Source organism: Vanacampus margaritifer, chromosome 20 (assembly GCF_051991255.1).
Source record: "Vanacampus margaritifer isolate UIUO_Vmar chromosome 20, RoL_Vmar_1.0, whole genome shotgun sequence".
NCBI classification, from domain to species: Eukaryota; Metazoa; Chordata; class Actinopteri; order Syngnathiformes; family Syngnathidae; genus Vanacampus; species Vanacampus margaritifer.
The window spans coordinates 1,335,001-1,345,000 of record NC_135451.1 but is presented as its reverse complement, the minus strand read 5'-3'; the positions used below and the strand labels follow the sequence as shown (position 1 = coordinate 1,345,000).

Below are 10,000 nucleotides of genomic sequence, written 5' to 3'. Positions count from 1 at the left end.
TAAAAAATTAAAAGCATCAAATTCATATGTAAAGTGCTGTTACCATGTTTGCCAATATCCCCCGTGTTGAGACATTCATGGGTCACAACTCAGTACTATCCACTTAAACTCACTACATATAATTAATTATTAACTCTTTTACTGCCTAAGACGTTAAATTACGTTCTGCAAAAACCTACGGAGGAGCGCCAAAGACGTTAAGACGTCCACCCATTTTTTTTGAAACTGGTAGAGGGAACCCTTCCGCATCTGTGGTGAAAGTTTCCATCAAGTCTGTTGTGCCTAATGACTATTCTTGGCCCCTAGAGGGCAGCGATGACTCTCTTTTGACAAGATTGGGTGGGCGTCAGTAGAAGACGTGAGGCGGGGCTAGAGTGTTGAGGGGACATTGGCTGAAGAAGCCATAATGGTGGCCGCTTGCAAGCAGCTCATGGTCGAGCCGTTTTTTTCAAAGACATCGACCAACGATAAAGAGCACATTGATGACGACGATGATCATCATCGATGATGATGATGGTGACTCCGAGGTTGACGCCGAAGTTGGAAGCGCTGACGCGGCGGCTATGACGACGTTATAAAGGTTCACGGACGAGCGATGCTGACACCGGAAAACACGGAGCACAACGCTCAGGCGGACGTTCAATCGGACGACGAAGAGTGCCCCCGAGTCCAATGCATATTCATCGGAGTGTGTACAGTCTGCTACTTGCTATTTATTCGCCGGAAAAAAAGGCCGTCAAGAAAGTGTAACGTTTGCACGCGAAACGGACAAATGCGAAAGTGAAAGTAAACTGTTGTGCGAGTCCAGCGGCGTCTCCTTACACGCAGGAGAGCGTTACAAAAAGAAAAACTGTATTTGAAACATCCACATAATTGTAAGTAGTACCACAGTTGCACACATTTGTAAATAGTTTGCGAAATTGTTACACTGTTGAATGGAAATAAACGGATTTTGCAAACTAAAAACACTTTTTCATTGTTGGTGAAAGCGTTTTACAGAAGTAAAGCACTATTTAGGTGTTTGTGGCATCATTCATGGACAAAAAGAAGTCTACAATTCACTAGAGTGCATGAAATAACATCGTTTCACAAAAAGCTCTTTTTCTCCGCTTTTTGTTTCAAAACAGAGAATTTCGGTGAAAGTAACCATTTTCTATTGTTGATTACTGAAGAACGGAATAAGGTAGAAACAAACTTTTTTTTTTTCTGATGAAAGATGAGAGTCCAATCTTTCATTTGGTAGTATGTGTGTTTCCATAGTCCAAACACAACATTTTCTGTGGACCTTGAAAGATCAGTCAAAATGCTTAAATCGGCTGGCACTGGCGACAACCCGTTTCTGAAAACGTCTGGCAGTCAAAGAGTTAATAACACCTTAATTTTTACAGAAGGTTTTTATTTTTCTAATTGGTGCACTACAGTGCTCCCTCGTTTCTCACTGGTTTACCATCTTTATTTTTTCTTTAAAAAAATGACACGGTTTTACAAAAATCCACAAAATCAACAAGATTATAAAAAGCAATGGCATAATTGGAAAAACAATAGGGACCTCGTAGCCGTCGCTGCTCGGGCTTTAAACAGGAAGCAGGCTAAACAGCTGTTCCTATTCAGTTTTAAAGAAAAAAAAACGTAATTTCAATTCCTTATCTCCTCTGACGCCGACTCTTCCCATCTTAGTACCTGTTTCCTTCTTTTTTTTTCTTTTGTATCTGCGCGAGTTTGTATGCATATGTGCTTGCGTGTGAGTGTGTGCTCATTAAGTCACCTAAAACCTATTAAAAATACCATACCATTCGCCTAAACCGAATACTTCAGAATCCCGCTACAGTCGTGAAGTTGTCAGTAGACCCGAGGAAGAATCAAAGAAAAGTGAAATCCAACACCGACCAGACACCACCAGGGTTACAAACCAGAATCTTTCACCAACCCCAGAAATGTCAAAATTCCAACAAATTAGGGAGACCTCAAGAGACCAAAGGAAAGATTGACGAGAGGAAAGGATAGATGAAGCGGAGTGAGATCCACAGACATCAGCCTCCATCGATTCAACGACCAGAGGAAGAACCAAATTTCGGAAGATGCTAATGTGGTGGATCTGGCTTGCATGAAAACCTCCACCAAAGAGGGGAGCCGTCGACAGGACAGAGCAAGCACAACCCCCCAGGGCCCCCCAGGCAGCGCCAAGGCACAACCCCCAGGCCCCGCAGGGGTCACCGGCCGGAGAGCAAACCCAGGACACCGGAGCGCTCCCCACCCCAACACGGCCCGCGCCCCAAGCCCAACGCAGCAGAACGAGGCATGGCAGGCCCACCAGGCACCCCACCGGCCCAGAGCCTAGTGTGTATACAAGTGTGTGTGTGTGTGTCTGTGTGGTGCATTAAAATTGGGAGCAGGTGAGATGGAGCAGAGGGAAATGATATCCCCCCGTTCTGATCCACCTGCTTCCCAGACGTGTCCAAAAAGGGGGAAGGGGGGTGGGCGTGGTGGCGCAGCGGGTAATACAGATGGGGGACCGCAGCACTGCTTAATACTGCGGTCTGCCCCAACAGATGGCTCCCCACCCCGACACACCCGCCCCTCCTAGTTGTGGGGTGCATTAAAATTGGAGGGTTGTAGGGCAAAGACGGTGTCTCCACCCTACCCCACCCCCCCAATGTGTGTGTTATGTGCCCGATGTGTCTATTAACAAAGTGTATTGTGCAAAACTAGTGAAGTAAGTTAAGAGGAGCGACCAGCGGGGGGCAGAAGGCACACCCACCCAGCATGAAAATAAGTGTCTGCAGTGTTTTGTAAACACTGGAGACAAATGTCGGTGTTTGAGAGTCCCATTTTCTTCATCATATATTGAGTAACGTATGTTCTATGAATAATTTTATATCAGATAAGTTGTAAATTTGTGTGTTTTGTCATTTTAAATATGTTTTCACAAATTTGAATCCAAAAGTAAAATTCTGGAGCTATAGACAAGTCTGTCTCCCTTTTCGAGATGGGTAAATACATTTTATCAGTATACGAAAGTAACATATATTTTTTAGTTTTTTTGTTGTCGTCTGAGAAAGCTTTGTAATATCTTTATCTAAAACAGGCGGTTGGAGCGTACCCCGAAGTGTTGTGCTAACCCTATCAAATCAAAGAACCAGAATCTGAACCGGAAACGTCCAAAGTGAAACAATGCTCAACCCTATCTGACAGTGACTCCTACATTTCCAATTAATGTTGTGGTGTAATGCTATATACGTAATGTTATATAACGCGGTTCACTTTTCGTGGCCTGGCTGTTTAGCAGATTTTTTTTGTGAAATTTTGCATGCTTTTTTTTTTTTTTTACAGTAATGTACCTATTTTATAAAATTTATAATGGTTTGAACATTGTGAATGTTTAAACGGGAGAAATGTGAGAAAATGTAAATGCCTCGATGAGAAGTGTTTACTGTGTGGTGAGGGGTTTTAGAGCCTTAAAACATTTACAAAAAATGTGAAACAAAGCTAACTACTTTGCGAATTTCAGAATAATTTATTGTCATCATACATATAGCATGACGAGATTACAGCAGCTACCACTGCAAACGGTGGTCAAATCATTAAAAAAAACTGCAAATATAGAAAATTTTGTAAAAACAAAAATGTAAGAAGATCATAGAAATTGTCATAGCATAAGTATACAAAGTATTGCGCTGAAGTATTACACATTGTATGCGTGGAAAACTATATAAATAAGTGTATATATATTTCATTTATTGCGGGTATTTTTGGAACCCCAGTGGAAAACGAGGGAACACTGTATAGTGACGTTAAACAATCCCATTGGCTGCGTGAAGGCTGATATTTCATGCTACAGTCGAGAGTGCAACCAGTGCGAGAAACAGAGAGTGTGAGGGAGGTAGTTAAAAATTGTGGAGCTGAAGTAAAAAAAAAAAATGGCTGGTGGAAATTCTTATTGGCTGTTAACTTTAGAGAGTCGCCAGCCAAACTAGCTGGTGATCAAAAAAGTTAATTTAGAAACCTGATGTATTCCTTGGATTCTTTGTTCCTGTCTCTCAGGGGCTTTACCTACTACAAAATGGGTAACTTGGACAACCGAATTGCCAACGCAGACCAGTTGCTGACTCAAGATGTGGAAAAATTCTGCAACAGTGTGGTGGATCTCTATTCCAACCTCAGCAAGGTACAAAATGTTATTAGCTCTCTGCATAATGGTTCTTCAGATCATAAAAATCACAGTAAGGATGATTTGGGGGATAGTTTTATACATTCGCGTCAGAAGAACTCATACATTGGCCAACTTCTGTTTAATCTGCAACATTCATGTAAACTCACATTTCCAACCATTTTCACTTAAGCAAACCTCTTCGCTCCTGGCTGTTTTACTGGATTTTGACTGATTTTGTAAGGCCCACAGAATATTGTGTTCTATTGCTATAAAAGCATAGAACCTACCAAAATACTGTTTCCGTTTTACAGCAATTAACATTAGAATATATATATTACATAAGTTTCATCATTATTCACAAACCTGTTGAAAACACTGGGAAAAAGAGCTTGTTGCAACATGGCCCTAGCTGATCTCTTATACTATGCTGTCATCTACTGGCTGTTTTTTGTAATAAATACCATTGCTTTAAGCGACCTCTAAGGTCAGAAGCTGCATCAAAGCCTTCTGTATTCTTCTAGCATAAAAACCCACCCATAAAAAAACGTCTAAATACATTTTTGGGAGTACAAAGTATTAAAAAACGGATTTATATGGGTTTGAATAAGTTAAATGGATTGTGGGATAACTAGAGCAATTACAGAACCTGGATTTCTGGACACATTTTAGCAAGGGCTATTTCCATTAATAGTGAGGTGGCCCAAGGGACGACACTCATCACAGCACATTGTCCTAATGTTGCTCGTCAATATGAATTTCAGTATATTCTGGTCTTAAAAGTTTAAATTATTTTCCAATTATGTTTTTTTTTCCTTTAACAATAGGATAACAACAATTTTGTCTCTGCCATCTCCGATTCTTCTTCTTCTTTCCTTTCCTCTTTTCCCTTCAGGGGTTGCCACAGCGAATTAGTTGCATCCTCTGCTCTTACACCAACTACCTTCATGTCCTCTTTACCTACATCCATAAATCTCCTCTTTGATTTTCCTCTAGACCTCCTGCCTGGCATTTGGAAACTTGGCATTCTTCTACCAATATACTCACTATATCTCCTCTGGACATGTACAAACCATTTCAGTCTGGCCTCTCTGACTTAATCTCCAAAGCCTCTAACATGTGCTGTTCAGCTCTGCCTCATGTCTTTTCCTCAGTGGCACTGTCTCCAGATCAAACAACATCGCTGGTCTTACCACAGTTTTATACATCTTTCCTTTCATTTTAGCTGAAACTCTTTTATCACACCTGACACTTTTCTCTACCCGTTCCAGCTGGAGGCCTGTGATCATGTCGATTGGAGCTGCAGCTTTGTTTGCTCTCCTGCTCTCATGCTATCCTTTTTCGTTTTTCTCCTTGCGCTGTTCCTCGCCAACAGGTCTCTTTGTTGTGCTTCTGCTGGCGTTGTTTGTCACTCGCACTTACTGTCGCCAGCTGCCGCTGCTGTTCTTTGTCGGCGACCTGTCTGGTTGTGCAACTGTTAGCGCGGGTGCGGTTCTGTGAGTTTCTATTGTGGCCTCGGGACTTGGGAACTAGGTGCGCTTCTGCGGCTTCGGAACTGGACTGGTTTGCCTCTTCTCTGCCCTCTGATCTTAAAGTAGCACTAAGAAACGTTTCAACCTTATATATATATATATATATATATATATATATATATAATAATATAAATATTTTCATAACTTTTCTGATGAAACATTGATTTCAAACTAGTTGAATGGTACCTTTGCCATGGCCTGAGGGGGCCTGTATAATTTTTGCTGACACTAAGCAACTTTGAGGAGGATGGTAGGAACACTGCCACACAAAAAACTACAAATGTGCTGACTGCTTTATGGCATACGTCAAAAGCTACCCCAGATGAAAGTGGAGTGAGCTAAAAAAAATAACTACGCAATGCGCTTAACTTTATAGCAAATGTGGTCTTCGTTCAGATATACCGCTTTTGTCCATATGGTGCCGCCATAATCAACATAAACTGAAAATTCCTTAGTGTTGCGTTAAACAATAAACAAACTTTGCGGCGCCATGGTGATTATGTGTCAATCAAAACTTGTGACGTCACGAGAGTTGGACAATGAAGACACAGCCATGAGCGGACCGGCTGAGAGGAAAGTTCCTGTGTAAGACCCTATTCGTCCCAAGTGAGAGGAATAGGATGGTGGACTTGAGAGCCAGATAAAACTTTGGGGACAAAAGTGTTATTAGGCCATAACGTGACCAGATTCAACCGATTGGGCAGAGACCACGGATCGGACATAAAGAGACTGCAGCGGAGAGGGAGCCACATCCGGGCTGTCCAAAAAGGGGCCACCAACAGCAGTGTGTGGTTCTCCAGAAGGACCCTCTGAAAGGTCAGGTAAATGAGGGTGAGAGGCAGAAAGGCATACAGAAGGTACACCAGCCAAGTGTGTGTCAGTGCATCCTGGCCCAGGGGGCTGCTCTGCTACCTCAGAGAAAACCAGGGGAGGGGACAATGCGCAGACTCCTCGGAGGCAAAGAGATCGACTGACGCCTTGCCGAAGCAACTCTTAATGGCACTTAATACCTCCGGAGGTGGACGATGGCAGGAGCAACACAACCTGTAGACCTGACAAAGCAGGGGGCTGCCCATCTGGGAAGTCGCTGTGAGCCCGCAGCAACTGGGCCGACCTCGTACCACCCTGATGATTGATGTGGTACACAGTGGAGAACGAACGTACCAGTAAATGGCGCCCCACAATGAAGGGCAAAAAATAAGAGCAAGATTAACCACACTCAGCTCCAGCACATTGATGTGCAAAGCACCGTCCATCGTTGACCACTCGCCCTGAGTCATCAAGTGAACCATTACCCTTGGGCGATCGTCCGCAACGCATACGCCATAGTCAACATGCAGAAAGGTAACACCCTGAGGTACCGGTTGAGGCCCCTCACATTTAGGATAGGGCAAAACTCGCCTGGCTTTATGGCAATGAGGAACTAAGTGGAGTAGAATGCCCATGGATGCGTCAAGGGATCCACTGCTTCGATATTCGGACTTGGCAAGGAGGGTCACTAGCTTTTGATCTTGAGTCAGTGCGCTCGCTGGGTCATCGATGATGGTCTCTCTTACCCGGTTGGAAAGAGGGGACTGGCGTCAGGACTGAATCCTGTACGCATGTGTCAAGGTCGAGATCACCCAGGGGTCTTACCAGCCTAGTAGTTGAGCTGCTGACAGGAGTAGTATCGCCGGCCGGCCCCATGGCCTCAATTCCTAGACCTCCGGTATTTAGGGGTCCAGGAGGGACGAGGCGTAGAGTGGGTAGCCCGGGGCTGACCAGGAGGCTCGCGGGCAGAGGGACAAAAGTCTGCGATAGCCCCGGAGCTTCCAGTGGGCCGAAAATGCTGCACAGTCCACCACCAAGGGGTGGCCGGGTGAGCAGCCATCGTAGATCCTGGAAGGAGCATAGTGCCTCACAAGGCTGGGAAACTTCAGCCTCGTGTCACTAGCACAGGCTTTGTCCTAGCACCCCTAACGCATCAAACTGAAAGTTATCTGGGAACCACAGGAAAGCTATGCATTCCCTCCTCGAAGCCTCTACCAATGGGGACTGAGCCAGCCACACCTGACGGTGTGCCTGGATGAAGAACGACAAACACCGGTCGTGCTCCCTAAACAAGAGGGCAATGACTGTGTGTTGCTACAAGCTAGGAAAGGGTACGAGGAACACTGCCATCGCTATCAAGGGTTCATCAAGACTGCAGTGGCTCAGGTATTGGCGTGTGACACTATATGCTTGGAGAAGGACGAGGTACAATACTATCGCTAGCAAAAGTTCATCAAAGCAACCGCCGGCAAGATGGAAATAAACAATACGCACTAACAAACGTCAAGAGGCACCTGCGACGAGGCGCCGTAATCCCGGGGAACGGGGAACCCCCGTGTTCACAGAATCACAAACAGGCGAGCTGCCAGTGAAAACAGCAGCGGCCATTCCAACCACACAGGGAAGAAAACACACAGTACCATCACTGCGAAGGAGGGCGGAGGACACGACCCGCAACCCTGATCGCTACGATCACAGGCCACCAGCGACGGACCAGAAGAACAGCGGTAGGCAAAGCAAGAGAAAGTGAAACGCGCGAAAAGTTTTGAGAGACTGTCTTCTGGGTTCCATCCGCCTTTATACACATGGTATACATCAACCGGAGGACTGGACTACGTGTCCTTTTGGTTTGCATTCTCGCTTGCGCGAAGGCATATTCCTTGCTGTTCAGCACCGCCAACTGGTGGTCGATGAGGGACAAAATACCCTTTTTCAACAATCTGCCCTCGTAAAGGAGTAGGCAGGAAATTATCTATTAAAAGAAGGCTCTCTGCTAATCTTTTTGTGGCCCCAGTCAAATTGTTGAAATTTCCAGGAAGATGGAGTACAAGAAAAATCAGTGAGCATGAGATCCACTTCACTCCTCATCCTTCTTGAACCTCTCTGCTGGATTTGATACAGTTGATCACCACATTCTCTTACACCACCTCCAACATCATACTGTATTCACTGGCACCACCCTTAACTGGTTTCAATCATATCTCACTGGTAGGACCGAGTTTGTAGCCCTGGAGGATGCTACATCCCGGTCCCCCAGGGCTCTGTGTTCGGTCCAACCCTCTTCAATATCTTACATGCTTCCACTCGGTCGTGTCGTCAACAGGCATGGAATTCAATTCCATTGCTATGCTGACGACACACAACTCTACTTCAAAGTCACTCCAACCTTCACTTCCCCCTCCTCTGCTACTCAACATGACTCCTGCCTGGAGGAGATAAAGGCCTGGATGAATGAAAACTTTCTGCAGCTAAACAGCTCCAAAACGGTAGCTATTCATAGAGGCACCCCACACCAGCTTCGTTCCTCCCACTTTTCCTCTGTTTCCATTGTTGGCTATAACTTTCCCCTCTCTCTTTCTGTGACTAACTTGGGAGTCAGATTTGACCCCCATCTAAACTTCAACAACCATATCGATTACATCTGCAAAACGTCCTTTCACCTCCGCAATATTGCCAAACTTTGACCATCTCTCTCCACTTCTGCTGCTGAGAGGCTTGTCCATGCCTTTGTCTCCTCCTGGTTGGACTACTGCGCTTCTCATGGGGATCCCTGGCAAAAGCTTACAAAGGCTTCAATATGTACAAAACAGTACTGCCGGGATCCTGATGAGTGAGAAAATATGAGCACATCACCCCCATCCTACACATTCTGCACTGGCTTCCCATACGTTTTCATATCAAATACAAAATTCTCCTTCGCATCCATCATTGTCTGCACGGTGTAGCTCCCATCTACCACACAGAACTCCTCAAACCATATACACGTGCTCATGAATATTCTCAAAAAGTGTAAAAATTTCCATAATTCCATTATAAAAGTCAAACTTTCATAGATTCAGGGCCCAAATCTTAAGGGATTTCAAGTATTTATTTTTTTATTTTTACATTATTTGGGCTTCCAGCTCATAAAACCCATGACAGGATGTCAAAAAAATTGAATAATGTGAAGAAATCACCATGCATACTTCCCAGTGTTTTGCATGGGGGGGGAAAAAAACCCTTCCTTTAGAAATTAAAATAAAGAAAAGCTTTTCCTCATTAATTTTTATTTTGAGTTTTGATTTAAATCTTGATTTTTTTTTTTTTACTGTGTGCTTTTATTGATGCCTGTGCTGTGCACTTTGAGATTTATTTTATAAATGTAAAGTGCGTTACAAATAAAATATATTATTATTAATATAATAATAATCATAATTATAATTATTATTATTATAAGATTATGGCAGCACGGTGGCTGACTGGTTAGCACGTCCGCCTCCCAGTGCAGAGGACGTGAGATCAAGTCCGGGCT

At 44.2% G+C, this 10,000-nt stretch overlaps 1 protein-coding gene across 1 annotated transcript in view; it reads left to right on the top strand.

Moving 5' to 3' along the window:
* Window positions 1-10,000, top strand: part of abcd3a (ATP-binding cassette, sub-family D (ALD), member 3a) — a 148,457-nt gene that overhangs the window by 49,313 nt on the left and 89,144 nt on the right. Inside the window, exon 8 of the mRNA XM_077555171.1 lies at window positions 4,042-4,165. Within this exon, the coding sequence (XP_077411297.1) occupies window positions 4,042-4,165 (124 nt within the window). The remainder of the gene's footprint in view (window positions 1-4,041; window positions 4,166-10,000) is intronic.